Here is an 18054-nt window from a genome sequence, read left to right on the forward strand (position 1 = left end):
CAGTATGATGTTAATGAAGTCAGTGAGGACCTGATTTCTACAAGGATTTCTGCATCTCTTATCTACATGAGCTATGCTTCTTTTACAAGCACAGTTGTAGTATCGAGAGAAATCTTCAGCTTGAACAAAGCCGAATAACAGCGTGTCCGTGCCTACCATCTCGTCAAGAAAACGAAGTACTGAACGTTATGTCGCTGTCATTCAAGTACAGACTTCTTAGTTCATCTTCTTGCTCTTTGTGGGTCATACAAAGTGGCATGACAACAGAACAGGCAGAAAGCTCTCTAAGGTAAGAAATCTTTGCTCAGAGGTTGCACAAGTCTTCTTGGAGCTTTACTATCAACTTTATCAATGGGGGGCAAGGCCAGAGTAAAGCATGATCTGTCTAATCTTTACCTAGGGAAACACACCTTACTAGATAACAGACATAACTGCTGCTGTAAATTGCACCATGAACCAATAAATTTATGACTGCATCCAGCAGTAACAGCACGTGAAACTTATTTCCAAGCTAGGTTATATACACTTATCTTCTAATCTCAGATGTAAAATGGAGACTGCACTTACATATTTCAGGGAGAAATAAAGGATCAGCCTAAGGTCTGTAAATACTTTAAGATCCTCAAATTCCAAAATAGTCCCTAGTAGAAATATAAACTGTTATGTGTCGCCACATTACAGCTTCTTTCTGCCCTGGATGTTGGCAGCTATCTGATAAAAGGTTTGTCACACATGCTTGGTAATGGAATCATCTCTGATCCCAGCTAGTCCAAGGGCAGCGATACTGAACAAGTAGCGCATGAGAAACACGATTCTATCCTTCAGCAGTTCTTATTTTTAAATTTCTCTGGTCTCACAAAAAGCCAGAGGGTCAGGCAAGCATCACACTGCCTATAGAGAGATAATGACTGGTATTATTAGTATTACATTTCTAAACAATGTCAGAAGATAATCAGACATTTCTGGAACCTCTGATCTACACTCTGAAACACTGTTTATAGCATCAACCAACATTTCTCAGCAAAGAAAAAAAAAAGAGTATCTTCTTAAAGGAATCAGAAACACCTTTCAGTCATGTGGGTTACAAAGCAGTGCTTTGCTTCCCATTTTCTGAATCAAGTGGCTTAGCAGAAATAAACTATAGTTCCACCAACAGTCTAAGCTAACAGTACTTGGCAGTGATGCTGAAAGAAGCAATTCATCCTGTCTTATCTCCAGCCACTGGTATCCTCTTTTGCACCAATCTACATATTCATGTGGCCAAGCAGTGAAGCAGACTGAGAATCCATTTTAAAACAAGCCCCAACCCTATAAAATTATTAATTTTAGTCCTGTCAGTTTAATATACTATAGCTATTTGTGGAACTAAAGCATAAGAAAACAAAACTATGCTCATCAACTGTAATTAAAACTGTAAAAGCAGGTTTACCACAAATAAAGGAAAAAGTCTACCTTGTTACCAATATATGAAGTTTTACTTCCTCATGGATCCACATCATACTGCAGATGGTACTGTGTTACCGACAAGAGCTAGAGGATATTTGCTGATGGTGTTTTTATACCACCTAGTATTGGACTCATAAGTTAGACCATCAGGGTCTCAAAGTTTCCTCTGCTCAGTGTACTGCCTATCAAATGCTAGACTGTAACCTATATGCCGTGGTAGGGATTTAGCTCACCCAGCTCTAACCACTCAGCCAGTCACTACTTCAAATATCCAACCAACCAACACCAGAACTTTGGGAGCACAAAGCACTTCAACCAGGGGACCTACTTTCAGGCAACTACTTCACAGTGAGACGGATCTTGCTGCTAAGTGCTTTTGTCTTTCCATTAATGGAATCTCTGTGACGTAGACACAGACTTAAGATGCCAGCATCTGTCAGGGGAAACTTTGCTGTTTGTCTCAGGCACCTGACTTCCCTGCCTAAGCTACACATTTCCTTTAATACCCCACAATGTGTTAGTGAACTAACTTTTCAGGGGAAATGAAGAGAGACATATAATTGCCATAAACTCGTGATTTTCACTATTATTCTAGCAATAAGTTGTAATGAGTTCTCTTTTAAAAACATATAAACAGAATACCTTCTGTGACAAGTTTGCCAAAGAAACCTTCATTGTAACTTCTAAGCTGTCAGCCTAGTTGGTACCCATAACAGTGTGCAGCTAATGTCACTGTCTTGTACTGAGAATTGAACAACTGTGTCTTGCGCAATTTTCTGCATATTATTCCTGAATTACAGCATCCCTGCTATTTCTAACATTGGTCTTCGCCACTATATTTGATAATCTCAATAAGTTATGGAGCATTTGCTTCTCTAAATGCCTGGGTATATGAGCTCCTGGTGAGTGGAGACAGATTAAGTTCTTTTTGACCTCCTGACTCATAAAAAATTGGAAGAAAAATGAGCTCATCAAAGTACAATGGGTCTGATTCATCTCCCAAGTTATGTATTATACCACTATGGATCATGGGACTTAAACATATGCAACCTGAATGTGACACAGAAGGAATCAGGCCTTTTGTCATTTGGATCCATCCCCTTTACTGTTATAAATGTAATTTTGGCATACCCTTTAAAAAAACAATATATATTTATATATATGTGAAGTATTTATATTAAGGAATAAGCAGTGAAAATTTGGGTATAGGAGAAGCATGACAGATCACGCAGGCTGCATGCATGCAGACAGACATGACATTATTTGTATTTGCCTAAATTACAGCACACGCACCAAAAGCAGCACTTTGAAGGAAGTAAATGATCTGCTTTCCTGTATAAAATTTGTGAACACCCAGTTTTAACATTTCTCCCTAATTTAAAGCCCTTTAATTTCTAAAGTAATTCTGTGCCTCCAGTAGGTTGCTAGACTAGATGATGGCCTGAACAACAGTAGTACTTTCTGCATTACACTGCTGTTGCTACACAATTACAAAATCATTTGCTATAATACATGGACTATAGTGATGAAGATTCATGGAACTGCTACTTATTGTACTAGTATTCCTGAATTTCAGCAGAAAGAGAAATATAAACTTCAGAAAATCCCCCCTCCCCCCCCCCAAAAAAACTCCACCTTACTTTCTCTGCCTTCTCTCCCACACACTTCTAGCCAAACAACAGTATTACTGCAGCATCACTTCAGAAATATTTACATAGTATTAGTGGGAATGCAGTTAAGCAAAGATAATTGCACATGCCTGAACATTTAGCCAAGGTAAAAAACAAATAAAGCTGGCAAATATCTTTTTAGTGAATTCTACTATCTATTCCAACTACAGGAAGCAACGAATCAGAACTAATTTTTGTGCTTTTGCAGAAATGGAAAAGAGCAAACTTATTTTCTAAGGAAAGGAAATAGCTACTGGAAAGACAACAATGTTTTCAATTAGGAAGCCAGTGGAGCCCACCTTCAAATTTCCGTTTCAGTGAACAGCAATAGGCTCATTTAATGAAATACAGAATTTGTATGATGGCTTGCATATCATTCTTTGGTAGATGAACAGTACGACAATTTTAGAGATACCTTTAATATAACAGATTTTATCAAAATTGTGTGGATAACTTGAAATAAACACCTTATCAGGAGAAAGAAAACTGCTAAGCTGCTGACTTCATGTGTAATTATTGCTAATACCTATTGGCTTTGGGATTGGAGTAATGGAGGGTGGCATATGTGATCTGTGCTTAAGTACAGAATAAACACATGGAGAGTAACACAGGCTAACAGAGAAATGTAAATGTGGCTTTTGGAGGTTGAGTTCTTCGAATGATCATGCAGGTATGGGTGATTTGGCTGACACAATGTACTTCAATTTCAAAAACCTTCTGATGAAGTTACCTATCAGATTCCAACTATGGTGTCAAAGAGGAAAAAACAGAAAAGGCATCAAGCAATAAAAGTGCCTTTTAATTGCTAAAAGTGGAAAAGAAAAAAGTTAGGAATAACTGGTTGTTTCTTTGAAAATAAATACAGTCAAATATACTAACAAACCCAAAACGAACTAAAAAACAACCCCCCCAAAAAAAAACCAGATTTGGATATTTACTAGTTCCTACAAGATTCAGTTTTTCACAGTGCAAGAACTACAGCCAAATTAATAATTCAGCAAGACTAACAACAAGAAGTAGGTAGTTTTTCACATACTCCACAATTAAACTTTAGAGCTCACTGCTACAAGATGCTTTGATGTTCAGAAGAACAAATGAATACAGAAGATACAACTAGTGGTAAAAAAGACCCTTGAGAGCTATTAATCACAGAACTGCAATATAGTGTCTGGCTTCAATGTGCCTGCACGATAAATACTTCAAGGGAAGCTGAGATAAGTTTACTGTCTGCTTATCCTGTTATTACACTTCTTCCCTGAACATATTATGTTGGCCACAGCCAAAGAAAGGATACAGGACTGTACATACCTTTGATTCAATTCAGTGCAGCCATGTTTATATTGTATGATAACCATGAACACCGCTGGCACGCAAGTAACTTAAAACCGAGAGGCAAAATCCATCTGCATTTTGGAACCAAGACATTGATCCTAAAAAAGCTTATATGTAGCTATCAAGAAAGTGAATCAAAGCCTTCTAAGAAAACCCTCTGATAGATTTTAGCAGACTTTAAATGCAAACTACAGCTTTTCACTTTGTGAAGGAAAAGAAACCCAATCAAACCTTCCCAAATAAATACTGCTATTATTAGTTAGAAATAGGGCTTAACTAAACCTCCAGAGCTGAACACTTCTGCTTATAGAGAAGGCTAAGTGGAATCCACCCTGAATTGGGCATAATCAAAAGCCAAATTAAAAACTCTAAGAGACTAATTCTAAAACAAGCATTGAAGAAAAAGATGAAGGAGTGGCTCTGATGCCTGTAATCCATCATGTGTACCTCCAGATGAGACTACTCTTTGGAAGTGCCTGGTTCTTTCCATTGACTATGAAGGCAATCCAAATACCTAGTTCAGCTGTAAAAGTCTTCACTAGTGTTGTCTAAAATGAGTTTACATGAATTCCACAGCCCTGGAGTTTCATTAACTCAAGACTGACTTACCTTTTACTTGTACCTGTTTTGCAAACCAAACTACTCCATGTACTGCAATATCTGAAAAACAAATTACTCTGAAGAAACACAAGGACAATTTTAATGATATATAGCAAATTTTGAGATTACTGAACCTGAGAGTCAGAGAGAGTCATAAATATGCTGCAGCTACTTACATCTGTTTTAGGTCGTGCTCCAGTTGACACTGGGTAAGGCAAACAGTCTAGTTCCTGGTAGTCTGCTCTTCTATTTTTCCAAGATCCCTTTCCTTGATGATCTGCATAAAAGCCTGCCTCCACTTGAACAGGGCACTGTAAGAGAATTTTAAAAACCCTGTAAATAAAGGTAAGTCATAAATATTTTTAATGTGAACTGCAAGATAAAAACATTGGAATTTTATCTTTTTAAAGCTTTTTTTTTTCTCTGATGTGTTGTAAACATTTGGTTTCAATCTTTTTTTCTTAAAACCACCTTCTGCATAATTTTTACATTTTGCTAAGTTACACATCAAGATATTATGTGAAGTGGTTTCCTTAACAGCTGGGATACACCACTGGAGAATTAATAAATAGTGGTACACTTTCCTAAATATGAAAGAACTGAATCACTTCTTCCTTAGAAATTGAATTTTTTTTATTCAAATTGTTTACAACTATCTTTTCACTTTATTTCAGGTTCATCTTTATAATTAAACCAGAGACCCAGCAAATCCCCATTTTCAAATTACAGACTCTGACTTTTCCAAACCCACTTTTCTTTGTTCTCCAAACCTGTCGAGATCTCACTTAATTGCTCCACTCCTGCACTATTTTTTTTAAAGGATGCATGCCCTAACTCTGGGCCCACATGTACCCAACCATACTGGTGGGTACCAAATGCCTGGAAGAGACCAGCTGCATGACATTCCACCACATATCATGGTTTGCCTCAAAAAGATAATAAGGTGTACAAGCAAGGGTCAACCCATGCTGCAACCCAGCAGGATCCATGCTGGGAACAATCAGGGAGTCCCAAGCTGTTGGGTAAAATCAGTGAAAATCAGACCATTTTCTGGCTTTTCCCCCTTCACAAGAGGATGAATTTGCTGCTGGTCTTTAACAGCAACTGCCTAGCTCTCGGTTAGTATATTTTTAGGGATATAAAAGTAGGAGGCTTTGAAAAGCTGACAAAAGAATCAGAATGTGGCCCCAAAAAGTTTGGAGATAATATACTACTGACAAAGAATTAAAAGAATATGTAAGTTAAAGAAGTTTTGTGCAATGAAAATCATATCTCTGATAAAAAATGTGGTAATTATGATAAATTTTTCTGACACTATCCAGGAATGATAAAAGAATAAAACCCAAAAATATGATTCCTACTCTTTGTATTTGCTGTTTTTTCTGTACTGAAACTGAGCACTTGACATCAAATGTCAATGAAGCAGACACATTAAACAACAGGGAAACACACAGTTTACAGCAAGAGAGGTTTATCTCTATTGTGTCATTTACAAAGTACCTCCCTTCTATATTGCTATGAAGGACTTTATTTCATAGGAAAGGTACACATTTCAAAGGAGTAGCACTGTTAATCACAGTTTCCAAAGCCAGCAGTTTTGTTGTTAGTACATTCAGATAGCCCAGCTTTTTGTTCTTAAATCATGTATTTATAGCGCTGGCAACAGACTGTTTCAGAAAATAATTTGATGACAGGTGACTGTTTTTAATATCTTTTCTGGATCAGCCAGTGCTACTGCCCCCTGCTATTTCCCCGTAAAAAACTGACTGGCTTTAACTTGCAGTTTACACAGATGTAAAGACAGGCTACCTCCCACCATTCATTTAAGGTATTACGTTTTAGAGAACACCTTTAATTTATTCACCAAAATACTGCAAGACCCCTTACTCCCACCCAATTAGTTCTGTAACATTTATTCACCCAGTCTGTTTTCACTAGCAAATATTTAGTCATCTTCCCGTGAAACTTCTGTTCAATATAATATTATTAACAACACACACCTTCACAACAGAAAAATTGAAATAATAACAAAATATAAAAGTTACTTCCAGATGAAAAATCAGATGAAAAATCCTTCAGTAGAAAATCAACTGGCTAAACCTAGAGATTATATTACAAAATATATTTCTGAGACACTGCATTTGCCATAAGCAATAAACACTCTGCCATCTGCTACAAATTGCCTACACCCTTAAGAGACAAATTTTCAGGGCAACAGCTCCAACAAACATGGTCAGAGACCTTGGGCCTAAAAGTTGGCTATGAGGACTTCACCCAAAATTCTTTTAAATTACAATTTCTTGCATCAGTTCCAAGTTTACATAATCAAAATAGGATAAAAACATATGAAGAACCCATAAATGGTTCATCCTTTTATAGAAGACAAATTTACACAGTTACTAGTAAACAGATGTCTAAGATAGGTATTCCTCCTATTCAAGTTTCATTATGAGTGACAAGAATAAAATATTTGATATATGTGGAAAAAATTACAAGCTATAACAAGAAATATAGACCAAATGGATGAATTAATAGAAAATACATTACTCATACAACTTGTACCAAAACAAGAATTTGTTAATTTTTTTCCATTGCATCTGTCATTTTAAGGTTTGCAAAATCTGTTTCTTCACAGTAAATTCCCAGAGGATTTTAAGAGGATGCATTTGTCTTCTTTGATTATACAAAGAAGACTAAGGTCAATCTTTATTTGAGGCAAATTATTCTTAAATGTTTAAATTAGGGCAGATGATTCCCTTGTCCTACAAATACCTTTGCAGAGATAGCAAACAGTGTTTTATCATCAGTTCCACAACAGATTGTCCCTCTTTCCTTATGCTGATCTTGTTGAGATCTTTGTGCCAAATGACTTCTCTAGTTTCTGTAGTGGTATTTGCTCTTGGAGATTTATAAGACATTTCCAGTCTGCCAAATAAGGCCACAATAAGAATGTGGCTGATTTGCATTTGCCTGTCCATAGCCATTAAAATAAAGCAAACTTTCCCTCTTTACAGGGGGGAGATGTGACCTGATAAAAAGGACTGTAAATGCTCAAGTAAAGGAAATGGTAATTCTGGCACTGATGTTAGAAGCATTCTTGAAATATTTTTGGACTGATCTGAACAGATGCAACTATTGGTTAGGGAAACCAGTGAGACTGGCTGGAAGGTAGGTTTTATCACCATAGTAAGCAAGCATGAGCAGCTCTGTATCATTAGCACAGGCTTTTGACAGGGGTACGTCCCAGCAAGAGAGCTGCATCCAAAGCCCTGGCCTCCACACTCAGAAGATGTCTTGCCAGTAGGCTTCAGTAAGAGAGGTGCGAGCATCTGGGATGCTGGTGCTGGCGTTCTCTATGCAACCACATTTGACGATGTTGTTCTTAACGTACCAAGAGGCATTTGAAAACATTGTCTATTTTGATTTGTTTTTCTGCTGTCTACATGTTACATGCTCTTCATTGAATGCTCCAATAATGAAGTCAAATGCCCTGTGATGTTCAAGTCATCATGGAAACAGAATGATGACTAGACAAACCATAGCTTTTTTTCTTAGTAGAGAATAGGCACAGCCATAAAATCATAAGCATTTGGATCATTGGTTACCAAAACCAGACTGCTTACAACGGGAAGTGTTTAAACTCTGACGGCTTGGATTTTACCTTCAGGTAGGAAAGCAGACTATACTGTCACAGTACTTTGACTAAAGCCATTGAGCAGTCTCCTACAAGAAGACAGAACACTGTCCATTAATAGACAAGTCAGTGATGAGATCAATTCTGTTGGCCAGAGCTGGTTCTGACTTGCTAATATGTACCATAATAAACAAATAACAGAAAGTCACAGCCACTCTGCAGAATATGAAAATGCATACTAAAAAGCACAACACCTAGATGCAAGTTTCTGAATATGCCACCTTGGCAAAAATGAACATTTACACTGTAATCCACACAGACATTTACTTAAAGAGTGTATGTTTACAAAATGAAGCAGCATTGAAACAGCAGTGAGAGCAAAATCATTCAAACAAGCTCACCTTCCAGGAAATTTCAAGCCAATATTAACATTCAGGCTGCAAATCCAAACAACACTATCTTAAGAACTGACTTGAATTATAGCCTAAAGCAGAGAACAAACACGCCTACTTCTCTCACTGCTCTCTCTCCAGTTACTTACTTCTATACAAAAACTTGCTCATTCAAAAATTACTAAAATAATACCACTGCTCCCTAATCACATTAACCCTCAAAATAAATGCTTAGGAAACTGTGTGTTATCAGCTGATGACACCTGCCATCACAAAATATTTTTAACTGAAGGAATGCTTTAAATCAAACATTCAGATAAAGAAACAAAAATGTAAGCTGAACTCCTAATGAAGACAGTGTCTCTCTTGCTGTTATGTCTTGAAACAAATATAACAAGTATAAATAGGCTAGCATTGAAACTTTAAATGAACAATATCCTATCCTGAAAAACTATCAAATCAACTAAAAATGGGGCTTAATGATTTTAAGCCATATTGACAGAAAACTTCATCTTATGACATTTCTGGTTATTTGGCCTTTAGCTGTCTAATGAAATTAGATACTTTGTTATTAATGAGAGAAAACTAATTTCACCCTTGAACTTGAGCTCCTCAGACTATTCAGAAACACAACCAAATCTGAAAACCATGGCTTCTGATAACTTTACATTATAAAATGTATCATATGACACACACATTCTTACCAGTTGCTTGTGCCTTCTGGTAGAAGGAGTACTGGAGGGAGAAGAGCTAGCACTCAATGCTTCTTCAATATCTAAGTTTAACTGTTCCAGTTTCTTCATAAGACATGACATAGAGTCTGGCCATTCAGATCCTTTTTCTGGTTGGGTCTAAAAGAAATCAAACATATGTGAAGTCTTAAGACATTAAAGCTTTTCATAACTTAAAGGCTTTTATTTCTAGCACTCAAGGAAAAAAGCTGACCAGTTTTTTCCCTGTCCTTGAGTAACTTTTCTCCATTCAGAAAGCTTCAATTATCACTCCAATACTGATGACACATTCATAGCTGTTCTTCATACTCAAATAATCACACTTTGCTTCTGTATATCTGAATGGCTTCCTAACACTTCATCTTGGATGAACCACTGCCAGCTCAAGCTAAGCACAACCAAGACCAAAACCAAAGTAACTAATGTCTCTTAAGCCACTTCTATTTTAGAATCTCTCCACTGATTGCTTGTTGTCAGAATCAGAACACTGAAGGTCATCATGTGCATTGCCATTTTATTCCTTACTATAATTCCTGACTTGATCAAGTCTTACAGCATTCTTCTGCCCACAAAATGGGAACACTTCAGTGGTCTCAAACACTTTATGTTTTCATGGAAGCATGTTCCCCTTTTACCTGAACTGCTTCACTGTATACAGAAAATATTAATCCATTGCAGCATAACTGCCAAAAACACTTCTGTTTCTTTGTTTCCTCAAAGTCATTTTTCCTTAAGCATCCTTGCATGGCAGTCCCTGTGCATGCTGCTACATTATGCCTCATGTTCCTTATTCAATTACTTCTGATGATTCACTAGAAAAATACAGCCACACTGACCTCCCTGTCATCACAGACAGCTACTGCTCCCTAGATTAGTCTCTGTCCTGAAGCTACTTCAGTTCTTTCATCTTTCTTACTTTCACAAACAATACATATCTTTGCACAGAAAATAATTTCATAGCAAGCAATTTAACAGACTGAGCATACAAACAGTAAGACTGCACTGCCATCCTGGCAAAATCCTAGGAGCATCATATCAACACTACACAATACCCAGGAGAACTAGACTAATATTGTTATTATTCCTACCTGATAAATATTTATGGTGATTTGTTTCCTTATGAGAGCTTTGCAAGAGGGACAGAGAGATAACCATAATTTGCTCACTATTGTAGAAAAAAACTTTAGGAATAAAATTCAGGAAGCCAACTCCAGTATTACACTGACATATATTATGACTAACAGAATTCCTCAACTTCCTCTCAGTAAGTCAGATATCTATTCCCTTCAGAGGAGCTAGTATTACCTTTGTAGAGCCTGTTTTGAAGCACATGAAATTAAACATCCTTAGTTCTCCAAAACTTTATTTGGAATTGCCAAAATTTTTACAACCTTTAAGTATTACCCCTGAAATGCCGGTAAAAGTGCTAAGCTGTATTTCAAATCTGTAGCTATTAAAATTATTCAAACAGATACTTTGCTTCTCATTGTCTTCCCAACTATTCTAAAATAACATATAGGATGTTCACAGAAAGCGAGTATCAAGACTCTTCATGTTGAACCTGTTCTGAATAAGATGATCTCACACAGCAATTTTGCATTTTGAGTTTTAGCCAGTGTCAACAATACTCATTTGTAAATGAAGTAAAGATTCTGTATTTTCCTGTACTTAAGCTTGCTTATGTACTGATTTTCCCAGTACTGAAGAATGCTCAAGAAAACTCAAGGACAGAACACACAAACCAACCCCAACTCCAGCAAAAATGAATGTAGAAGGTCCTATTTCTCAACACAGTTAAACTGCAATTAAAGAAAAAAGAAACTGTAAGAACAATATTTCTTACTTATCAGTGGTAAACAATTCTGAGGCAACAGCAAAGGGAAATGAGCAGAATCATAGAATCACAGAATGGCTTGGGGTGGGAAGGGCCTTAAGATCATTGAGTTTCAACCCTCCTGCCATGGGCAGGGATATCCCACATTAGGCCATGTCATAGAATCATAGAATAGTTAGGGCTAAAAAGAACCTTAAGATCATCTAGCTCCAACCCCCCTGCCATGGGCAGGGACACCTCACACTAAACCATATCACCCAAGGCTTCATCCAACCTGGCCTTGAACACTGCCAGGGATGGGGCATTCACAACCTCCCTGGGCAACCCATTCCAGTACCTCACCACCCTCACAGTAAAGAATTTCTTCCTTATATCCAATCTAAACTTGCCCTGTTTAAGTTTCAACCCATTACCCCTTGTCCTATCACTGCAGTCCCTAATGAATAGTCCCTCTCCAGCATCCTTATAGGCCCCCTTCAGACACTGGAAGGCTGCTACAAGGTCTCCACGCAGCCTTCTCTTCTCCAGGCTGAACAGCCCCAACTTTCTCAACCTGCCTTCATACAGGAGGTGCTCCAGCCCTCTGATCCCCTCATGGTCTCCTCTGGACTTGTTCCAACAGTTCCATGTCCTTCTTATGTTGTGGAGAGTGCCTGCACTGGTCTTGTGAGGGAAAGGTGCAGAATGGGCAGGGCTGCGCTCGCTGCTCCCTGATGGAGGTCCTCCTCCAGCAGGTGGCTGAGCTACGGGATGCTGTCAGGAAGCTGCAAGATGTCAGGAAAGCTGAGAGGAAGCAGGACTGTTTGCTCCACGACCAAACAGCACAGGGGCCTCAAGATTCCCCTCTAACTCATGGAGGAAAGAAAGAGGCTGTTGGTCAGGGAAGCTGGGAGTTAGTAACAAAAAAAAAAAAAACAACAAACCAACCAAAGGAGGAAGAGAGCAATTAAAAGCAAGGGGCTTCCTCCTAAATCTGCTGTACCCACCCAGAACCGCTTTGCTGTCCTGCAGGGGGCTGATGAGGAAATGCACTTGCATCAGAAACAGTCGGCTGGTGCACTGGTACAGAAGATCTCTACTGGTGCCGCCAGGAAAAAGCGGCGGGTTGTAGTAGTAGGGGACTCTGTCTTGAAAGGGACAGAAGCGCTCATCTGTCGGCCTGACCCGGCGCAAGGGAGGTGTGTTGCCTACCTGGGGCATGGATCAGGGATGTTGCGGAGAGGGTGTCTGCTCTAGTAAGTCCCACGGACTATTACCCGCTTCTAGTGATACATGTGGGTGCTAGGGATATAGACAGTAGTAGCCTGAGGAGTATAAAGAAGGACTCCAGAGCTCTGGGAGAGGTGGTCAGGGGTTCTGGAGCTCAGATATTCTTTTCAACAATTCTCCAAGACACAGGGGAGGACCTTCCAAAGGCAAGGAGGATTGGACAGGTTAATAAATGGTTAAAAGGGTAGATTCATAGTCAAGGGTTTGGGTGTCTTGAACATGGGGCCCACATTTGTAGGCCAGGCCTACTGGGGGCTGGTGGAACTGCTCTGATAAAGAAAGGGAAGAGTGGCTTTGCTGGGATGCTTGCCAGACTTGTCAAGGATGCTTTAAACTAGTTGTGTTGGGGGAAGGGAGCATCATTCCATCCCAACACACCCAGTCAGTTGCCAGCACCTATAATAAATACTTTGAGCAATGTAGTGATATTCTACCCGCTCCAGCCACTGAGCCGGCTTCATCTGGAGCTCGGATCAGATGCCTCTATACAAATGCCCGTAGCATGGGGAATAAACAAGAGGAATTAGAGATGTGGGCACATCTACAGGGCTATGATATAATAGGCATCACAGAAACATGGTGGGATGGCTCCTTTGACTGGAGTGTTGGAATGGAAGGTTACAGGCTTTTTAGAAAAGACAGGCCCAGTAGGAGGGGAGGGGGAGTTCCCCTTTATGTTAGGGATAGGCTGGAGAGTATGGAACTCTGCCTGGGGACAGGTGATCAGGTAACAGAAAGTTTGTGGGTCAGGGTTAAGGGGAAATTGGTGATGGGACACATTACTGTGGGGATATGTTACAGACCACCTGATCAAGAGGAACCTGTGGATGAAGAATTCTACAGACAAGTAGGAAAAGCCTCACGCTCACAGGCCCTTGTTCTCATGGGGGACTTCAACCACCCTGACATCTGTTGGGGCAATGGTACGGCCCGGCACAAGCAATCCAGGAGGTTTCTCGATTGTGTGGAAGACAACTTCCTTCTGCAAGCAATAAAGGAGCCGACGAGGAGAGGTGCCCTGCTTGACCTCGTGCTCACCAACAGGGAAGGGCTCGTTGGAAATGTGACTCTCCAGGGAAGTCTTGGATGCAGTGATCACGAGATGGTCGAATTTGAGGTCCTCAGGACAGTAAGAACAGCGTGCAGTGAGCTCACTGCCCTGGACTTCAAGAGAGCAGACTTTGGACTCTTCAGGAACCTGCTTAGCAAGGTTCCATGGGATATAACCCTGGAGGGCAGGGGGGCCCAAGACTCTTGGTTAATATTCAAGGATCACCTGCTACAAGCTCAGGAGTGTTGCATCCCGACTAGAAGGAAGTGCAGCAGGAGGGCCAGGAGACATCCTTGGATGGATAAGGAGCCGCTGAGAAAACTTCACAGGAAAAAGGAGGCTTATAAAAGGTGGAAGCAAAGACAGGTGGCCTGGGATGAATACAGGGATGTTGTCTGGGTAGTTAGGGACCAAGTTAGGAAAGCTAAAGCCCAATTGGAGCTAAACTTGGCAAGGGATGTTAAAGATAATAGGAAGGGTTTTTATAGATATGTAGCTGTTAAAAAACAGACTAAGGACAATGTAGGCCCCCTCCGGAAACTTTCAGGAGAACTGGCTACATAGGACTTGGAGAAGGCTGAGGTTCTGAATGGCTTCTTTGCATCAGTCTTCACTGGCAAAGGCTCTGACTGCACCACTGAAGTCTTGGAAGGCGGACGCAGGGACTGTGAAAACCTACACCTTGGGCCCACTGTACATGAGGATCTGGTTCAAGACCATCTTAAGAACCTGAACGTACACAAGTCCATGGGACCTGATGAAATCCATCTGCGGGTCCTGAAGGAGCTGGCGAATGAAGTTGCAAAGCCACTGGCCATCATATTTGAAAATCATGGCAGACAGGTGAAGTTCCTGATGACTGGAAAAAGGGAAATATAACCCCCATTTTCAAGAAGGGGAAAATGGATGACCTGGGGAATTACAGACCAGTCAGTCTCACCTCTGTGCCTGGCAAAATCTGGGAGCAGATTCTCTTGGAACGCATGCTAGGGCACATGAAAAAGAGAAAGGTGCTTGGTGACAGCCAGTATGGTTTTACTAGGGAAAATCCTGCCTGACCAATTTGGTGGCCTTCTATGACAGGGCTACAAAAGTGATGGACAGGGGTGGAGCAGTTGATGTCATCTACCTGGACTTGTGCAAAGCATTCAACACTGTCTCACATGACATCCTTGTCTCTAAATTGGAGTGTCATCAATTTGATAGGTGGACCACTCGGTGGACAAAGAACTGGCTGGATGGTCACACTCAAAGAGTTGTGGTCAACGGTTCAATGTCCGGCTGGAGACCAGTAATGAGTGGTGTCCCTCAGGGATCGGTGCTGGGACCGGTCTTGTTTAATATCTTTGTCGCTGACATGGACAATGGGATTGAGTGCACCCTCAGCAAGTTTACCAATGACACCAAGCTGTGTGGTTCTGTTGAGAGGTTAGAGGGAAGGAATGCCATTCAGAGGGACCTTGACACACTTGTGAGGTGGGCTGATGCCAACCTCATGAAGTTTAATCATGACAAGTGCAAGGTCCTACACCTGGGTTGGAGCAATCCCAGGCACAGGTTGGGCAAAAAGGAAATTCATGGTAGTCCTGCAGAGAAGGACTTGGGGGTGTTGGTCAATGAGAAAAGGAACATGAGCCAGCTGCAGTGTGCACTTACAGCCCAGAAAGCCAACTATATCCTGGGCTGCATCAAAAGAAGCGTGACCAGCAGGTCAAAGGAGGTGATCCTGCCCATCTACTCTGCTCTCGTGAGAACTCACTTGGAGTATTGTGTGCAGTTCTGGTGTCCTCAACATAAAAAGGACATGGAACTGTTGGAACAAGTCCAGAGAAGGGCCACGAGGATGATCAGGGGACTGGAGCACCTCCCATATGAAGACAGGCTGAGAAAGTTGGGGCTGTTCAGCCTGGAGAAGAGAAGGCTGTGTGGAGACCTCATAGCAGCCTTCCAGTATCTGAAGGGGACCTACAAGGATGCTGGTGAGGGACTATTCATTAGGGACTGTAGTGACAGGACAAGGGGTAATGGGTTGAAACTTAAACAGCAGAGGTTTAGATTGGATATAAGGAAGAAATTCTTTACCGTTAGTGTGGTGAGGTACTGGAATGGGTTGCCCAGGGAGGTGGTGAATGCTCCATCCCTGGCAGTGTTCAAGACCAGGTTGGATGAAGCCTTGGGTGATATGGTTTAGTGTGAGGTGTCCCTGCCCATGGCAGGGGGGTTGGAACTAGATAATCTTAAGGTCCTTTCCAGCCCTAACTGTTCTATGATTCTAGGACACCAGAACTGCACACACTGCTCCAAGGAGGGTCTCACGAGAGCAGAGAAGCAGGATCACCACCTCTGACCTGCTTGTCACATTCATTTTTATGCAGCCCAGGACATGGTTGGCTTTCTGGGATGCGAGCAAAATGTATTAGATTACTGTGAACTGTGCAAAAATTGTACCTGCTAGGTGATAAACATCAAAGTCTGGATTTTTGATTGCAGTAAAAATTATGAGTGAGTTACACAAGTGCAAACAGTCTACTGTCTGTTCCAAAATGGAAAGGAGTATTTGGGGGGGGTGGAGAAGTGTCACTAATTTAGCATTTCCCATAGAAAATACAAAGATGAAAATTCATCAAAACTTTAAGAAAGGCATCAAAATACTTCTAAGACATTCCGAATACATGTAACAATACACACGATACTCTGTTACAATAAAAAAATACAGCACACTTTGCCTTCATGCTAAGAAATATTCACCTGCTGGAACAATACTTCAAGCATTCACTAATACTTTGCAATACATCTATAGGAGTCAACCCCCCTTATTTTTATAAATTTCTTATTTTACTGTAACAGAACTCAAAACTACAGTCATTTCTTAAAAATACAAGTTCTGAGGACTTTCCCCTTACTCCCTCAGCTTTCTCCATTCAGTTCTGTCTTTTTTCATTCAATAAAACTCCATATTGTATCTGTTAAGGGAATGAGGAAAAAGATGGGTTTTCATTATCGTTCAAGATAAAGCCAAATGGGCCCAGTTAACAAATGCCATTCACTAACTGGAAATTTGGCACAAAAGCACTATTTAGAACAAATGCTGATTGGCTCTGTATTTCAAAGGCTGCCTGAAATTCTCGCTGAACAGCAAAAACATGATGCTACTTACATTCAAAAATATACAGCCTGCACAGTAGGACTTCGAACCAGTGAATAAATTCTGCCTAATCCATTCATGAAGAACACAGCTCCCCAGTGTTCAGCCTTAGTATCTCGGTTGGACACTATCAAAGTGCTCAGAAGTGCTGAGTATCAGTGTATCCTTCCATAGCAACTGCAGTGGCTGTAGGGTGAGAGCATCTTTGGAAGCTTTTGTGTCTTGTACTTCAGGAGGAAAAAAAAAAACCAAAAAACCAACAGAAATCTCACCCAATTTTCTAAGAATCATGGTCTGCTTTATTAATTGTTTTTTTCCCTAAAAAGGTGTACAGGGAAAACACTTCTTTCCAAATACTCTCAAGGTCTCCTTTGTTGGAGTTGTAATCATTCAGCATGCTGTTATCTTTTGAAGAACCTGAAAAATTTAGTGACAGAGTGCTTTATAAAAATATTTTTTGTATGTTACTCTGGACTACTGAATCATAGAATCACTTAGGTTGGAAAAGACCTTTATGATCATCAGATCCAACCATAAACGTAACACTGCCAACTCCACCACTAAACCATACCTCTACGTGCTGCATCTACACATCTTTTAAGTATCTCCAGTGATGGGGACTTCACCACTTCCCTGGGCAGCCTGTTCCAGTGTTTGATAACCTTTTTGGTGAACATCCAATATAAACCTATGTTGGCGCAACTTGAGGCTGTTTCCTCTCATGCTATCCTAGAAAGATGAGCAAGAGTAGAAAGTGAAACCCCAGAATCCCCCATGAAACAAATGTTACAAAGTGGAGCAACCTTATCGATGAAGATCATGTCACATGTTAGGCAGAGAATGATAGATTGGCCTTGAAAGTGGACTCCTTCATTGTCAGGTTTTCTCATAGTCCATATAGTCAGGTTAGACAAAAAAGAGAATAGAAATATAAAATAGAACTATCATCC

The 18054-nt window shown here is 40.2% G+C and overlaps 1 protein-coding gene across 2 annotated transcripts in view; it reads right to left on the reverse strand.

Moving 5' to 3' along the window:
- Window positions 1-18054, reverse strand: part of STARD13 (StAR related lipid transfer domain containing 13) — a 253710-nt gene that overhangs the window by 213179 nt on the left and 22477 nt on the right. For both annotated transcript variants that reach the window (XM_034059954.1, XM_013128670.3), the window contains exons 2-3: window positions 9779-9925; window positions 5225-5359 (exon numbers count right to left, since the gene is read on the reverse strand). In XM_034059954.1, coding sequence (XP_033915845.1) covers window positions 5225-5359; window positions 9779-9925 — 282 coding nt within the window. The remainder of the gene's footprint in view (window positions 1-5224; window positions 5360-9778; window positions 9926-18054) is intronic.

The sequence above is a fragment of the Melopsittacus undulatus genome, chromosome 2 (assembly GCF_012275295.1).
Source record: "Melopsittacus undulatus isolate bMelUnd1 chromosome 2, bMelUnd1.mat.Z, whole genome shotgun sequence".
Lineage (NCBI taxonomy): Eukaryota > Metazoa > Chordata > Aves > Psittaciformes > Psittaculidae > Melopsittacus > Melopsittacus undulatus.